General features: G+C 37.5%; 1 protein-coding gene across 1 annotated transcript in view; it reads left to right on the top strand.

Annotated features, from left to right (window-relative positions):
* Positions 1-18,040, top strand: part of eif3hb (eukaryotic translation initiation factor 3, subunit H, b) — a 154,420-nt gene that overhangs the window by 103,017 nt on the left and 33,363 nt on the right. The window contains exon 3 of the mRNA XM_006635569.3: positions 15,554-15,721. Coding sequence (XP_006635632.2) covers positions 15,554-15,721 — 168 coding nt within the window. The remainder of the gene's footprint in view (positions 1-15,553; positions 15,722-18,040) is intronic.

Here is an 18,040-nt window from a genome sequence, read left to right as displayed (position 1 = left end):
ATTAGAAGTGAGAAAGTGTTTATAATGCTGCTTTTCTTGATGTTTTTTTTTTAGCTGTGATTGATTGCCAGATTGACCTTCGCCCAGTTTAACCATTGCAGTTCCTGACATTAAGACTTTAAAAAAAAATGCAGCTGCAATTCCAGATTCGCCCATACTGATCCTGTGGCGACTGACTGTCATTCTTTTGTTAACTTGGCAAACTCTACCTGGTTCTTTGGGGTCTAAAATTATTAATCCCTCTAGCATCTGTTTGGTAATGATCTATTGTTTGTAAAGGACCACAAACGTGTGCTGTCTGGTGAATTCTCTTTCTTGTTCTCAGGTTTCTGCTACACCTACTTCTTGAATTTTTTATTCCCCTTTGGAGAACCTCAATGAAAGTTTCAACTTTTTTCAAAGGCTTAAACTTTAACAGTGTCAGAAAGGTTGGATGAATTGTGGGGTCCCACAGTTTAATGTTCTGAATTTGACACTGTTCTATGTTCAATATATACAGCGTATTTAAGTGGTCTATGTACATTTTGCAAGGGTATGTAAATTCTCCTTCTCAGAATTACTGAATTTACATTTTAGGTAATGTGGTTTATATAAGAACAGATCAGAAAACTGTTTTTCTTTCCCTTTTCACCTTTGTCACATTATTTAACCTTTTCATGTTTGTAGTAGGTGAATATTTACATATGGTTGGATTATTACCCTTTAGGATTATAGTTTTGCACTGCTGCCTTAGAACTTAATGAAAGTCTAGTGCTAATACCCCTGGTGGGCTTATACTGATCTACCTGCTGTTTTTTACTTCTTACTTGGTATTGCATTGCAAAATGAAATCCAAAGTTTAATGTAGCCAGGGCACCAGGGATGAGAGGCTTTATAGTATCTTACTGAATTTAAGTTTTTGTTCCCTACATCTTCATAACAATCCATCACACTTAATTGTCATTCACACTTGACTTGATAAGGAATTAGTAAAGTACTTCTCCTGATTGGGAAATTTAGCAAATTGCAAATGAATATTTTTAATATACCCTGCAATTGCGCCAAGTCATAAATTCTTTTGCCTGCAGCGTCCATCTGCCTTGTGTTATGTGTGACTGTGTTTTCTTGAGACAGATTGAAGAATAGAATTAATCAAAGGATCAGTAAAAAGTTTTTTTTTTAATTCTGTGGTCCAGCTTTTAAGGTATGACGAAAGTCTCTTGGTACCAAGTTGTTAGCCTGGGAAGGTTACTATATCTACCCTGTTTAACGAGACTGGTCTGTTGTGAGTGACCATCGTAAATGTTTATACAAACTACACTGCTTAGTCATGGCAAGTCATTGAATAAAATCATCACCTAAAATCTCTTATTAGAACTAGTGTTTTGTTTTGTTTCTCCAAATATTTACAAAACAGTTTGTACTGTATGTTAAATCATTAAAAACTCCCCATGCAACTTCAAATCTCATTCCTTTCAGTCCAAGCATGATATTACAGAAGGCAGATCCTATGTTGAATAATGAATTCCTGAGTTCTGCAAGACTGAAGGTGCTCTGTCATGATGATTAACTAGTGAGTATGCAGAAACTTTGCCTTTTTTATGTCAGACGAAAAGAGTATCAAGAAAGCACAATAACAGTATCCTGAACTGTAGGAAATCAGCACTTTAATTTGATTTTTTTCCAGCATTCCCTCTCTACATTATATTCATTTAATTTAGCAGAGTAAAATACTGTTTGCTGTCAATATCCATTAGTATTTTCTGTTATTTAAAGAGTTCTTCTGCTGTGCTGTTACAGAAAAGTGTTGCTAATATGCTTGGCTCCACTCCTGGGTGTTTACTCTCTCTTGAGACGTAGATGAAAGCACGATGATGCATCTCATCACTGTCTCAGCGAGTGAAATTTTAAACCCAACTGCCATCACTGAAAAACATTGTAATACTGTGGGATGACGCTGTTCTTTTCAAAGAACATCCAACTCTACTGGGCCACATGTCAGCTGTCTTGATCAAGTGCAATTTTGGATGTAAAGAAGGCGCTATCTCACATCATTTACCTGCCTTAAAGTTTTCTGTTTGATGAATAGTGTTAAAGTTAACAAACAAGCTGTGTGGTCTTCATTTTAATTGGCTTGCTGGCATTAACTTAGACGTTTAACAAGGAGTGATAGAATAAACTGCTCTCCTACTGGTTGTATGAATTCCCGAGCATCAGTTTAGCAGTATCACACACTGATCCCTGCGGGATTAACTGCAGAGATCTAGCAGTATCTGGTATGGTTCTAATACCAAGGTAACAGGGACAAGGCAATCCAATTAAAATTATTTTTGATTATTAATAAAGGGGAATTTAGTTCTGAAACAGCTTTATATAAGCCAGCTGAAGACAGCTTCTTATTTCCTTTCAATCTAAATTATTGCTATTTAGAAAACCTTGTTTTTCCTCTAAAATTTTAGCAAAGTAAAGATTTTAAGGAAATACATTTATTTATTGATCTATTTATTGAATAGATGTCTTTACAATTCTAATTTGTGATAAATTCTTTGCCTTTTCAGTCTGGTGTTTTCTGAGAGTAAAAGAAGCTCTTGTTTCTCAAATTAACTTTTTTTTCAGGCAAATCACATAGGGAAGACAGAGTATATGTTCTTATTTGTCTCTTGAGACTTTTTTACATTTCCATTCAGTGAGGGGTGAAGGGGGATTAGCTACTTGAACAAAATAGGTGAATTAATGGACAAACTTTGGCTACATCCTCTGTGCAAATGGAATTTATCTGCTCTGTTCAATGAAGCGCTTCTCACTGAAACATTTGAAGAGAATTAGTATTTTATATGGTAGATTTATTTAGTATCCAATGCACCATACCTGAGTGGTACTGCCATGAAAACTAAGCTTTTATAAAGAGTTATGAGCCGATCAATATACCTCTGCATGGTTGTGCACTACTGCTAAAGATGTAAGCCTGAATACGTACAATGACTAAATTGCATGCTTTATTTCTAAAATATATTTTATTTTGCTATAAAATAAATTCAAGATGTAAGTATTGAAGAAGTAAAACAGACATAAGTCCAACAAAACACCAGGGATTTTTTTTTGCACAGGCAAGAAAGGGTAGCTAATTTATCAGGAATGACAAACCCTCTCTGCTTTTTGTAGAAATAAGGAGCCATGTCAGGTCACATTATGGTGTATCTAAAGGCTGCTTTATTGTGGCTCTGCTGTATTTTTTTTTTTATTTCCAAAATTGACTTTCCTTGCACATATGGAAAAAAATATTTAGGAAATATTTATTATTGCATCCATCCATTTTTCTAACTGCTTTATTCAATGCAGGGTTGCTGGGGAGCCAGAGGTTAGTGTCCCAGTCAATTGCAGGGCACACACAGACATGATCACGCAAATAACTCGCACCAGGGCCAATTTTCCCAGAAGCCAGTTAGCCTAGCAGTACGCTTTTGGATTGTGGGGGGAAACCGGAGCACCTGGAAAAAACGCTCACGAACACGGGAAGAACATACATGCTCCACACAGATAGCACCCCAAAAATTAAACTTTGGAGCCCCACCACTGCGAGTCGGTAATGCTACGCACTGCGCCACCATGCTGCCCATATTCACATTAACATTAATTTAATGTATATTGTGTCGAAGAAAATAATTCAGTCATATTCAAATATTTACACTTCTGAGTAATTAGAAACCACTGCTTTTTTGCAGATTTACCCAATAGGTTGTTGCATAGGTTGGTCTTTATACAGAAAATGGGCTAGTTTCAATGTTTTGTGAGTACTTATGTAAATATGCCAACATATACACTGAGAAGAAAGCAACTTGAGTTATTTTTTGTAATCACTTCACAAAGTTAAGAAAATATCAGTCTTCTCATTTAAAATTATCAACAGGGTTAATTAAGAGGATTTACGGTGGAAGTCACAGGTGAGCAGCGTGCAGCAGATCTGTGATGCATGCTTTGCAGCAGTTTTCAGATGCGGCCTTGTGGGATTGTATCACACTCCTCTCCTAGAGTCTTCTCAAACATGACGATGTTCACTGGTCTCGGAGACCTGATGTCATATTGTCCCGGCTCATCCTGAATAAGCCTGGCAAATAGGGAATCCTCAGCATAGCTTTCACATGTTTGCCTTGTAAGAATGTTGTTGTTACACAAGCGGCATGCGTCATGCATTGTCCTGCTGGATTATTGTCCCATCAGGCTGAGCCCAAGCAAGTGAGATCCCACAACTTGATCAATAGTAATACTGTTTAGTCAGGTCATCATTCATTCAAATAAAAGGTGCTCTGTAACAACTAGAAACTCTTTGCCAGGCGATCACACTTAGATGTCCCATTTCATCTCAGTGAAGTGTTGAGACCCGTGGACTGTCAGATTGGGTCTTAACATTGATGCGTCTTGTCTGGCTCTAATGTCCTGAGCATTTGCTGGCTGCCAATACCACAGATAGTGAGCAACATCACTAACGTAGTCCACCCTCAAACCCTCTAATGATTGGCATGAAGGCATTGTTCTCTTGATACATGTTGTTCCTTTCTATGCCTTCTTTCTTAATTTTGTCCAGGCATGAGGTGATACCATACATAACATCACCACACTACAAATGCCCAGTAAGCTCTCAATATCCTTTTTCTGAAAACATATACACATGATTCAAGCGATAGGTTATTTTAAAACTCAATAATTACACATATAGTTCTGTACCATGTCCACTGTGTGATTAGTTTTGCGGAAAGGATAAAACTACAATCTGGTAGTAACCTTTGACACTACCTCAGGCTCTGCTGAATGGCCTGAGGCACTATTACCAAGGCTCATATGAATAACAATGAATCTTGGAAAACGAATATGAAATAAAAAATGATTGGGATGGGAATATTAAGACTGAAAGTTACTTGAAATGTCCACCTCTAACAGTTGCTCCAACTCTGCCAGTGTGAGCCAACATCCTGTGGTCTCCTGAGTGCCCCAGACTGTTGTCAGTGTTTTTACAAGGTTATGCCTGTATTATATCATTCATTATGACAATATTCCATTTATGAACCATTTCCCCTCCACTACCCACTATATTATTTTTGGTTCTGTGCTTATTGTGTGGATTACATTACACACCAATTTAAAACCATTTCAACTTATTATTCATTCACTTCTGAGCCAGCACTGAGATTGAGGTCACTGTTGCCATATCAGGTTTCAGATGAGTTTGCTGTGTTAAAAATACACAAAATAACTGTATGCACACATTCAGTAGTATTTGATATAATTATTATGTCTAAGATGCGCCTTACTAAAAACTTACAGGAAATGGACATAGAAGTACTGGTGTAACTTGTTTGAACTGCTGTGTGATCCTCACTAGGATAAGAGGCTAAAAAGGGATGGGTGTCATTTTAGGTTTTGTTAGCCTATTTCGATGAACTGCAAGGAAATGTCTAAACGGGGAAAAGAAAAGGCTGCAACTTCTGTTCATATTTTATTTAACACTGCTCAGGTAGTTGAAGATTTATTTATTGTGTGTTTGCAAAAGTACATCAGAAAGTCATTGTGTTAAGAAGTTTGCAAGGCATAAATGTGATGAAGGTGGGTGCTTTTGAATTAACATCTTATGTCTGGTAGAATTCTTTTGATAGAGAATTTAACAAGATCATATGGGAATTCTGGTTTGTTAATTCTATGATTCAGTGTTTGAATGTACCAAGGCCATGATATACTCTGTCCCTCGAGTAGATACTGAATTGAAATAGCTTCTGTCTGACATCATATTGACTGGCTTCAACACACAGCCTTCTGCTTAAATCTTTGTTTTTGAAACTTGTTTCCTACGCAGTAAAAGCATAACTCATCAGCTTTACATAGGGGCCTTTTCCCTTGTCATTTAAAAATATACCTGCGTGCTCCCTTTTGTTTGCGCCATACGGTATCAGTTTAAAAAATCAGATCCTTTCACTGTATAGGATCTTCTTTATTGGTTTGCCACAAGAAACGTTTAGCCTGTACTGTCATCGTGGTTTTCTTTTTCTTAAATATATCATTTGGGAAGTACATCCAAGTCGAAGACTTGATCAATATGGAGTTCCCAGAAATGCTTTATGCGAAACCGCATTATTCTCCTTAGATCTGTGTTCCTCAAATCCTTGTGAAGTACTGAAGTTTTATTTTATTTTAGGAGCCCATCTATCATAAAAAGGGCGTTGCCTATATAGGCTGACAAAAAGCAGTCCGCAAGAAGGATAATATGCATGTTTTTCAGAAAGGAAGGGTTATATTTGGCTATAAAGCATAGATAGAAGTGAACTCTGTAACCTCAGACCTCTTGAGTTTGTCTATTGAACTTGCCAGCTTTTTTTTTTTTGCTTTTGCTCTTTCTCATCCACACTCCTCAGCACTCAGCTGTTTCCATTTTGGGCTCAGAAAGAAAAAGGAAGAAGAGAAAGAAGTGGGTGGTGGGGTGGGGGTGTGCTGTCAGCCTCACAAATAATACATAAAATCTTGTTACAAGTTCGTGCTGTGCTAAGCATGAGGAGAAACATAAACAGGAGTTTTCCCTCTAGAACCATGAGACTTGACATGGCTGGTAATTGGTTTTAATCTGTCTCATTTCAGTCGTTGCCTCACAGGAGCACATTGCTCCTCTGTGTGCTTACCTGGCACTGATGCAGATTTTTTTGCTGCCTTTTTTTGGCCTTAAGGTGAGGCTTCAGAATGCTGTTCATTTTTTTCCACTGGAGGTTTTAGTGATATTTATGCGTGTTACCGGTCTTGGACTTAACATTATTTCATTTCATCAAGCTAAGAACACCATTCACCCTTTGAAGTGATCAGTTTTACAGACCGTTTTGCTTCTCATCTCTAAAAAAAAAAAAAGTTTGATGATCGACTCTGACATGGGTAAAAGATGTGCTTTTTTTTTAGTAAAACTTATGTTTCAATTGAAGGTAGCCAAAAAGGAAAATATATTTTTTAGTAGCAGACGCCCGCTGTGCCTATTCAAATGTTTCTTCTTTTGTTCTCCTTACCAACCTTTTCACTTCATATTCCTGCTCCTCCTTTTTCACACTCAAACCTGAAGAAGGATCAAAAGCTGATTTTTTTCCTTTTCTGCTTTTCAAAGTGAAATTCTTCCGCTGCTTGTTCATCGGTTTAGCAGTATTGGCACAAAGTTGAGGGCCGTCATCGTAACAGTTTCCTGGGCTCAAGAACGTACCCGTCTTTCTAAATGTAAAGCAAAGATATACAAGTCCTGCCGTGTTCCCAAGTTAGTTTTAAATGACTAGTTTCAGAGTAGAAATCAGTGTTAACAGACAGGGGAAATACTATGACCGTAATAAACAGAGCTCAGAGATAGGAAAGAGCCAGCACACTTTCACAAGCCAACATATGACCATAACAAATCACTAAGTGAGCTTGCTTGTGGAGCGTTTAGGCTTTTAGACATGAAAAAGTACAAGTAAAGTAAGGGTAATGGCTGAGATGATTCCTAGTTTACTCCCTAGGTCTTGCATTATATCATTCAAAGTCCTCCAGCTTATTAAATCTCTAGCTTTTGCTAGAGGTTTTGAAGACCATTTAAGCCAGCAGATCTGCAGGTGAATGTTCCTGCTGGAAAGAGGCTTACCTAGCCGAACAAACCAGGTGCTGTAGGGCTGGCAGAGAGCTTTCTGTATGTGAGAGGTAGAAGCCCCCCACATTTTTATCTCCTGTGATAGAGGGCACAGAGAAAGAAATGAATCGTGTTGCTTTAACAGTCCGTTTTGTGGATGTTCTTTGATTCACAGGTTGCAAAGCTATTTGAATTAAAGGTTAACAAATGAAAATTAAAATGAAAGCGCAGAAGTGTGCAGTGAGGGGGTGACAGGGCTCTGGTGCCTGTTGCATCTGACAGCTGTCTGGTCAATAGATGGCGCCATTGACCTTTATTTTCAGGCATTTGTTGGAGACCATGGTGTCTCTGACAAAGGTATCAGAGCTGAGCTTGCTATAACAGGACTGAAATAATAAATAGCTCTGAAATGTGCCAAGAATTTTCACCCCTTCCTTACCAAGATTCTTATTTTTTCTTCCAGTGGATGTATGCCCAGGGTTTTGGTCTGTATATTCAAGGATGGGCAAGAATAAACGAGACTACAGTCAATTCATAGTTAAGCAACAAGTAAATGAATTAATTTAGAAGAACATCCTGTGAAATACTTTAACTTGAGTGAATGCTTTAAAAAAGATCTTTCAAGAATGCCTTCTGTTAAAAAGGAAAATTGTCACAGGAATTTGATTAAAATAATTATTCAATGAGAAATGAATAACATTTTGTATTATAAACACTTTTCGAACTCCTCAAGGACATGAGTTTGCTGTTTTAACTAAGAAAGAAAAGGTTGAAAATGCAGCATTTCATATCTTCTTTATTCTGCATCTAGCACGTGCAAGTTAATAGAATTTGCTCCCACTTTTGAAAGAATATACGCCTGTGACTTAAATTTTGTGTGCTGCTCTGGCTTCAAGCCAGGTTTTCTTAAGCTAGGACCACAGGGACCCCAATACTTGTTTTAACCAGGTATTGTCTTCAAATCACAGGGCAACGCAGAGCCTGTATAGCAGCAGTCTAGGTGGTCTAAATTGTTGTTTTTACCTCTCATTGCTTGTAACTTCCAAGTGTCTGCTACTAATTGGTGCCTGAGCAAAGGTTGCATTGCCTGTGTGGGGACAAGAACTGTGTGGTTGTCTACTGTCAGCTCTGTACATTCTGCACAGCCTTCCTCCTTTTTTTTCAGCACCATATGTTTCTTGATAAGTTGAGTTGCCTAGTAATTACCTAAAACACACAGAGCTCCAGGCGGCTGTTTCCCAGTTTTTTTTTTAAGTCCATTAAAAAATATTTGTGAGTCCAAGTTTCTAAAAAAAATCACTTTCAAGATGCAGTGCTAATCTTTTATCCTGCTTTGAGCACAGGCCGCGTCATATTTTCTGACACTAAGGGCGTTTCTTCTTGAAATCATAAGTTAATTGCTGTCTAATAGTTTGGGGGATGTGTGGTATTGGGCTGGTTGTGCCATGACAGCCTTAGCAGAGGAGTAGATAACAATCTCCCTGTGGCCACAGCAAGCGCCCTAATGAGACTGCTTAGGCTGTGATTAGAGTATTAATAAGGTATGGAGCAGACCACCTTCCATGTTGTGACTTTATATCAAGGTTTGGAAGGCAGGTGGGGGGGTTGGTGGAGAAACACGACAGCAGAATGCTCTTAGTGATTAAACAGCAGAGACTATACAGTGAGAGCTTGCGGTAGTCATGGAATGGGATTTTCTCCCTTTTCTCAGTGAAAACACATTTAATTGGTGTGGGCTAGCTGTGCTGTTGAAAGTCTATGGATAAAATGGGATTACTGTATGTCGTCTTTGTCATCTTTGGTCACATGCTGATTTGTTTCAAAGTTGAACTTAAGGTAAGGAAGGTTACAGTTACTGAGCTGTCATCAGCCACACTTCGCACTTCTGAGCTTGTGCTGAGGTGATGTTTAAACGACTGCCCATGCAACTGGTCTCCATCCCACAGCTGTATGTATGAATACAGTTGTAGAAATGTGTCCAAGCTGTGTGCATTACTCTACGTAGAACCTCTCTCCTTCCCCACATAGCCCCACATACTGCGAATCTGTCCCAATCCAATTTGCCAATCTGAGGTCATGATAATTCAGAAATTTTCTGTTAAAAAAAAACTTTATCACTCCTCCACTACAGATTTCCCAAAGAAAATACTGTGCATAGTCTTTGTGAACAATGAGCAAAACATCTCAAGAAAGCAACCTGTCAGATTTGAATCTCTCGGAGACAGAAAGTATGGCTTTTTTTTTGCGGCACTAAGGTTTCCTTTACATATACACTGTGAAGCTCCTCTCATAAAGAAGCACCTTGTTATAATGTCAAAAATTGTAGCAGTGCTCTGAGTTGTCAGCATCTGTTCCATTCCAGTGCTGTCGAAAGGTGCATAGCAGGGCGCAGGCTGGAAAGTTGCTATGGTATTGGAGCTCTCTGTTGTGCTAAATATGAAAAATGTGCTACTGTAAATGAGCTGTATATCCCTGAATGTAAATGCATATTAATGGGGCATCAAATACATCAGAGGAGATTAAAATACCTCTTTCTGTTTTCATTTGTAATATGTTTCAGATGCCATTACGCATGGAACTAGGAGGAGGGGGAGAACATTAAAAAAAATAGAATTATTGTAAAATAACGATGAAATAGTCTGTGATTTATTTTTGGGTTTTGCTTATGTGTTTTTTTTTCGGTAATGTCTTCTCTTGTTATCTCCGAAAGATAAAAAGCTTTATATTTTACCGCTTTTGGTTTTCCTTTCTTCTGTGTCTTCCTTGAAAGTAGAATTACCTAGTGATAGGGTTGTAGTTTGGCTGTCATTGAACCTTGGCGCATATAGTCCCGCAGTGACAAAATCCAGTGCCTTTTTCATCAGCATTAATGAAGTGGCTGATAGTGTGAGGAAATGGAAACATTTTATTTCCTAAACACTTTTTAGTTTACCATTGATTTCCATTACATCTCAAAAGTCATCCCTCACGGCTGTGTCTGAATTTCTACGGGTTCTTTCCCTGTTCAGCACTGCGTGTGTGGCTTAGTGCTTGTTTCTGAAAGCACATTTGTCAAGAAATAATGATAAAAAAGAGAGATGTGGCTTTATAGAAGGTACAAGCAAAGGTGGTGGTGTTATTGTGGAAGGGGGGGGGGGGGGTTTGTTTGCCGAGATACTTAGTGAAGTCAGAATATTTGTATAGTGCCATGATCCACACTAACTTTTTAATGAAGTGTTAAAGTCACTTTTCAAGTGAAATCTCTTAGAAACAAGCAAGGGATTCGTGCAGTTCTTTCATTTGTCCACAAATAAGATGTCATTTTTTACTTCTTAAAGAAAATTAGATTACATCATTTTAATCATTAAACTACCTTTCAAAGAAAAATATTTTGGGATTTCAAGTTTAAAGTCCTATAAATTGATTGTAGTCGTATTATTGTAGTTTAATTCTATTAATTTAGGGACTGATCCCTGGTCACAAAAAATAGAGTATTTTGGTTTTCCTTGGAGCTGAGCTCTGAAGCACTTAATTGGATTAAACAGTTGCTTAATTAGGATGAGTTGGTGCACATTCCAGATAGCTGCTTATTGACCATTGAAGATTATCTTCAAGACTATTGCTTTCCAGGGTCTGGTTTGAACTATAACCTAAGAGTAATAGAACATTTTTTTATTATGTGCTGAAACGTTTGAAACCTATCTGCTTTCGATTTTGTTTTTCTGTAATTCAAAACAGGAAATGGTTTTTACATCATTTCAGAAAAAGATGCATCATTCCCTGTTACAGTACTGTGGTAATAGTAAACTGATTTGCTTCTTTGTGACTGTAGTTGGTTAAATGTCTACTAGTATTGTGTTCCTTACGAGTTGCTTAATTTGGATCGTCCTCATTACTTTCCTTTTCTGCAGCACCTTGGAAAGCTTGCAGTTCAAGAATTCACAAACCTTCAGTAGCATATGTTAAGCCTACAGAGCATTCGTTTAATTGTTCAATGAACATTTGTCCCTGATTCCACTCTTTGTTGTTGCTTTCTAGCTCAAAATGTCAGAGAATTATAGTGTGCAGTTACAAGATGTTTATTGTCTTGATCTTTTTGTTTTTCCAGTGTCTCAAAGACTTGTTTTTTTTCTTGCCTTTTATGCATATAATCTGTGGTCAAGATAATTTGTGTTTGAGATTTGCCACTCTTTTAGGAAGGTTTTACTCTTTTTACTTTTGAATTTCTTTTTGCAGCCTTTGATAGGGAGTTATTGTTTGTCTGAAATCTGATATATAATTTAAAAAAATCATAAAACCAAAGTGTTCTCAGTTTATTTGTTTCTGTAACTATTGTAAAAAATAAAATAACTGGGTTCTTAAAAACATGGCCTTGTATATGAACCCAACAGTGCTTTAACAAATCTGGTTGTGTTTTGGTACCCAAAAGCCTTGTTTCAGGTTTCTGTCTATAAATTAAATCAGATAAAGGATTGTGGGCTAACATAGTGAACATGATTTGGTCTCAGTGTCTGGGGACAGCTTTGATCTGTATTTTTCACATCATAAAACAGTACAATTGCTTTTTAAGCTCTATTTACAAGTAGGCACAGACAAATAACACTGATGCCTGTATATGAAATTCACTTTTAGGAATAAGGTGAGTTCTTAAAATATCTGTCTCTGGAGAAGTTGAGGTTGTTTTGGCATTTTTTATGGTAGACACAGGAAATAATGTTCAGAAAAATATGAAAGTTGGCTTGAGGAGGCTTTTATTTGTGTTTTTCTCTCCATTTGTTCAGTGTGCATATACACTAAACTTCTTGTTACAATATGTAATTTATCTGTAAGTTTGCACATTTGTCCAGAAAGAATTTGTTCTTGAAGCTTTTTTACTCTTTATAAAATCAATTAGAACAGTGATTAGATCTCAATCGGGTGGAATATTTTGCTTCAGCCTTATTTTATTATCAAGGAAACAGTAGGATCTTTCAAACTTCAACATGGGGAACTTAACTTATGAGACACAGGGCTTATCTCTGTCTGACTACAGATATTATTTTTTTCAGCACATGCCTACCCAGTGACATTATTCTGAGTGTGCTTATTAGATATAGCATCCTCACTTTCACTGAGTAACTTGAACCGTGGTCTGAATCATAACCTTTCCTGCCTTCTGCTGGTTTGTGAAATGTGTATGCTTTTGGATCAGGAAAGGAATGTAAAAAACAGCCTTTTCAGTTATGCCATTTCTTCATTTTCAGTGAATGTGATTTGCATGTATTGGGAAAATAACAGACGACAAGATGGGTTTGGTCTGTTCTGGCTTTCTAGCAACTGTCAACTTTTTGTCTGAATTGTAAGTTAAAATTCACTCAGGGTATACAAAATAACTCAGAATCTTGTTCTTTTTATGTAATTAGTTTTTTACATGGAATAGTTTCTAGATGTCCTGCAAAGCTCATGTGCCAACGTAAGGCTTTTCTCCTTCCTACTGAAATGTGGAAATCAGTATAAATTTTTCTGTCTGAAACAATGTTTTTTTTTTCTATACCAAGTGTAAATAAGGCATAAATTTCAGTCTGGAGTAACTACATTTTAAACACAATCTGTGTACATTCATTGAAGCTCATCTCTTGACAGTGTCAAGCCACTTGGAATATAGTGCTGTTGATCCTTTAATTTTGCCCATTGTACTTGACTGAGTTAAGCTGTAGTCTAACTGAGTTCTATGGAGCATGGAAACTTTGACACACAGGCTGTGGAAAGTCTCTAGTCTGTCATTATTCAGCTTTTCTCTCCCTCATGATAATCTTTTTTGAATGGGAATTCCTGAAGCAAAAATTAAACTACCTCTTGTCTTTCTCAGTGTTTTGTATTTGTGAATTTTTCACATTACAGTTCAGGTAATTATTTTGTAATTTTAGTGCTGCTGATTTTCTTGCATTTTGACTGTACAGACAGAAAGATTGGGCCTGTGCTTATTATGCTAAAAGTTAAATTATGGAATTATTTTTGTCTACACCAAAAACTATTCCAGTATTTTTTTCAGGTGATATGCGTTTTTACAAAATGTTACTTTAAATGGCTTGAAGGAATATTTCAAATAGTCCACTAACAAACCTTATTATTAAAAAAGTTTTGATTTATCATGTATATACAGCATTGCTTTGTTTATCTTTGTTTTTCCACAGTTTGCCTTTATTGAAAGTTGTTTATCTGAACTGAAGACTACTATATATTTATGAATTGTGAGCAACTAGTTTTTTTAGCACAAGTACATACCCTACAGATAGGGTTAACCCAAGGGACTATTTTAAATTCATTTAGGATGGAGAACAGAAAACATTTCTTTAAACAAAGAGTTATGAGTATCTGGAACAGGCTTTCCATACAGGCGTTTAAGGCCCAGACTCTGGGCAGCTTTAATAAGAGTCTAGACACAATTTTAGTTTACCTTAGCTGCTAAACTACTAGACGAGCAAGGTGAGATGAATGACCCCATATTGTTAGCATCTTTTCTTATGTTTTATATACAAGGCAAGGTGTTTCTTCAAAACAGTTCAGGAAACAATGGAACCTTTAAATAAGTGTGTCATTCCTGTTAATATAATTCAAAATGAATGAAAGCCATATTGCAGTGAGTGCTACTGCATCATTACATTATGCCTTAAGCATTATTTTGAATTAAGCATTTAGTTTTGCATTTAAGAATTTTTGCATCTTATTTTCCTCATCAAACAGGCATGGAAATAAATATCTGCAAGACAGCAAGGTTCCAAATTGCAGACAAAAATCACCATACATTGTAACAGTCATTTGACAGATGAACTCTCACTCATAGAGAGAGTTGAGTGTAAGAGTAAACTGTGAGAGTGAGTACCACCCAGATCTGCTCCAGGAAATTTCTGACAATACAAGGTACAAGGCATGTGTTTGGTCTTTGTAATATTTTTGTGCCTTAAGACTTTTTAGTGGCATTTTGGTGGTTATTATACTATAGACCTCTTTGAAATGAAAATACCAATAATAGCATGCTTAGAAAAATATAAACAATATTAGTTTCTCTTGATTCTCTGGGGTTATTTTGGCAAATCTAGAAAATTCTCCTGGAAGATTTTGAAGAAGTGTGATGGAAAAATTAGACACAGAGGTCTAAATCCCTGCATAAAAAGAAACTGAAATGAGTCCTCTGCAGCCAGATTCATTTTCTCAAGTGTTTTGAGCATCAGAAAACAACTGTCTTGGCTGAAATGGGAACAGAGAATACCTGAGACCACACACATTTGGTAGCGATGAAAGTCAAAGCCATGTTGAAAGTCAAGGGATGAAATAAAGGATCAAAGCAGATCACATAAGCTCACTTCTTAAATTATTCAGTACAGTATTCTGGAGTATAGTGTAAAAATGTTTTCTTGACTGTAATTCAGTATTTTTAAATGTTTTTTTGGGTGGCATTCAGAACTGTATAGCACACCCCAGAAGAGTTGAGCCATAAGTATGTAATATTCTGTATTGATGTATTTTCACTTTCAAGTTGTTGTAACACTAAAAGAATCTCGTGACAAGACCTTAACTGAGTTTAGATGTAGGTGACTATTGTCAGATGTGTGGCCTCAAGCTTGGTTTCCAGTGGGCAGCAGAAGGTTCTGATTTACAGCTGTCAGAGTACAACAAATAAATTTGTCAAATCTTTTTAGGTTGCTTGAAGGCTTTTTCGGGCATCTTTTTTTTTTAATCAAGGAAAAAAAAAACAGAAAAATTGCTATAGACCTGTTTTGTTTTTGAAAATATATTGTGAAGTCAATGGGTCCCCGTCCCCACAAATCACTTATAATTTTGGTAGATGCCCGGCAGGTTTAAACGTCAAATATTACAGTAAATAAAAATAGGGCTTTTTATTTCCTTCCAGTGATTCACCGTTACTGAAAGGGCGTGTTTGTTTCCGAATGGACTGGCAACTGAAGCTAAACTCTTCCTTTGCTTGGTTTCCTGCAGTTCAGTACCAGATGGAGATGATGCGAAGCCTGCGGCACGTCAACATCGACCATCTCCACGTCGGCTGGTACCAGTCCACCTATTACGGCTCTTTTGTAAGCCGTGCCCTTTTGGATTCCCAGTTCAGCTACCAGCATGCCATCGAGGAGTCTGTGGTCCTCATTTACGGTAACTCTGCCCGCCAATTTCTTTTTCATTAATATGCCCTCCCCCCCCTCCCGCGGTCTCCCCCTCCTTCTTTTACACTGACTTCGACAGGCCTACCTCTAAGGGTAGCTTTGGCAAGCCCCACCAAATAAATACCAGCCCAGTGTCTGCAGCAGCCCCAACAGCGGCTCAGTCTAGACAGGGTTTCCTTCTTTCTGTTTATTTTTCTTGCTATCAGAGCCCTGATGTGTACATTTTGGAATGCCTGAGTAGCTGCTTCATTTTTATTCCTCCTTCCAACCAGTCACCCCCACCCTCCTTTCCTCTCCCCTCTCTCCTTTCACTGATGGCTTATGGCCCCAGACCAGATGTCTAACAAAAACCGATTGCTGGAGTCTGGCTCAGTACGTGACCAAGCAGTTCTGACACGTTCTGCCTTTTTTTTTCAGCCGTCCCCCCTCTCCTCCCCTTTACCGCCACTACCTCCATTTATAAACTGTCTGTGATTAGAGGAAAGAAGGGGGGCTGCTAGAGGCTAACAAAACCTTGACTGTTTTTAGCAGCCTCCCCCCACCTTCCCCCCTTTCAAACTGCATCTTTAAGTAAGTTTCCTGTGCGTTTCCCAGCCCAGATGTTCTGCGCTACATCAGAGCTGTAGGTAATTTAGCGGTTTTATTGCACAGACCCCTCTCTCTCTCTTTTTTTTTTGTGCAAAAAGAAAAATAATAATAAAACCGGTCCTCAGCTTGTCGTATCTGGCAGGATCTTCCAGGGCTCCCAGCTGCGAAGTGAATATAACATCCCCGGGTATCTGTCAAGAAAGATCTTAATGAATATGATCAATCTCAAAGAACTGCCCCCTGAAATTGTTTCAGCATGTTAACAATTGGGTTCCTCTCCAGAATGACTTGTTAAAGCCCACTTCACAATGACTGGAAAACTTTGCATCACTAAAGCCAAATGAATTTGCATCGTCCCAGGGTTTAATGTTGTTTTCTAATCCTTTTGTTTCCTTTTTTTTTCCACCTACCGAGTGTTCCTAAATGCAAACATTGGAATACGTTTTGTTGGCAAGTACTCAGAGGCCCCCTGTCTTCCGTATTGCACGACGTTCACTGATGGGGAAAATTGTGTAAAACCTAAAGTGTGTAGCTGCAAGCTGGTAGACATGCCAGTTACCCATCCTATGGATGTGAGGAGTCCTAACGCCATTCCCTTGCAGAAAATGCCAATTAAATAGTTTGTCATTTCTGAGATGATGAAAATAGGATGTTCCATTCTATTATTTGGAGGGCAGGCACAACCTGCCACCCACAATCACGCCCAGCCATTGCATAAGGGAACACCTGCCTGTTTTGATTTGATAATGAGCCCAAATGGATGTCAAAACTTTTTGTCACAGTTCTGAATTACTAGTAACTCCCTTGGAGCCTATATGAACAAAAGTTATTCAGTCTAAAAAGCAGAAGGTATGTTTCAATGTGTGTGGATGTACTGCTGTGTGATAGTGACCTCCTTTTCAGGTCTGTTTTGAATAGAAGTGTGTATATATAGGATAGTTTTCTTTATCTGTTGAAATATGCTGCTTAAACATTAAACCCTCAATGCATAAGTTGAGATTTCTAGTATATTATTTAAAATTACAAGATCACATTTTAAAACCAATATGTTTTAGGAATATGTTCTGGTAGCACGCTTTAATAAAAAAATTAGTAAAGCCTTATAGCTAGAAAATGCATGGTTACTGACAACTGAATGAATGAGTACAAGTCTCTTCAGAAAACAGCTACTTAAAAAAACCTTCATTTGTGAAAACTCCTAGATGCATTTTTCAACAACCTTGATACTTCTCTCTGCATGTTCTATAAGACTTTGGTTATCAGGAGCTGCATTAGCATTTATATCATGTCTAACACAAACAAGCCATAAACAAGGATGTGATTTAAAAGTTTTATAAGACAAATTGTAAGCTCAAGGTATCGACCAAAAGGCCTGGAATGAGAAATTATTTGATTAGGTTAAACAGCATGTTGGCTCTTGCATACTTGTGCTTATATATCTGCAGTTCATGTTGGCTGCAATATTTCCCCTTGAGTTACATTCTGTAGTCTTGCTACACTGCTGTCATAAGAAGTTGCCTGGACTTTTATGGTCGGCAAGATAAGCTCTGAAAGTAATTGACTTAATATTTCTGCCTGTGTTAAGGAATGAAATAGTTGGTTCTTTTGCCAGAGAAATATGGATTAAAATGTTGAATCTTGAACAACTTTACAGTCTTTAAGAATGGGGTGGAGAAAAAGTCATTGGATCTAATCTTACTTTGGTGACACCTATGTTCTC

This window comes from Lepisosteus oculatus, chromosome 10, assembly GCF_040954835.1.
Source record: "Lepisosteus oculatus isolate fLepOcu1 chromosome 10, fLepOcu1.hap2, whole genome shotgun sequence".
NCBI classification, from domain to species: domain Eukaryota; kingdom Metazoa; phylum Chordata; class Actinopteri; order Semionotiformes; family Lepisosteidae; genus Lepisosteus; species Lepisosteus oculatus.
The sequence above is the reverse complement of the archived record's forward strand: the minus strand, read 5'-3'. Positions and strand labels throughout refer to the sequence as shown.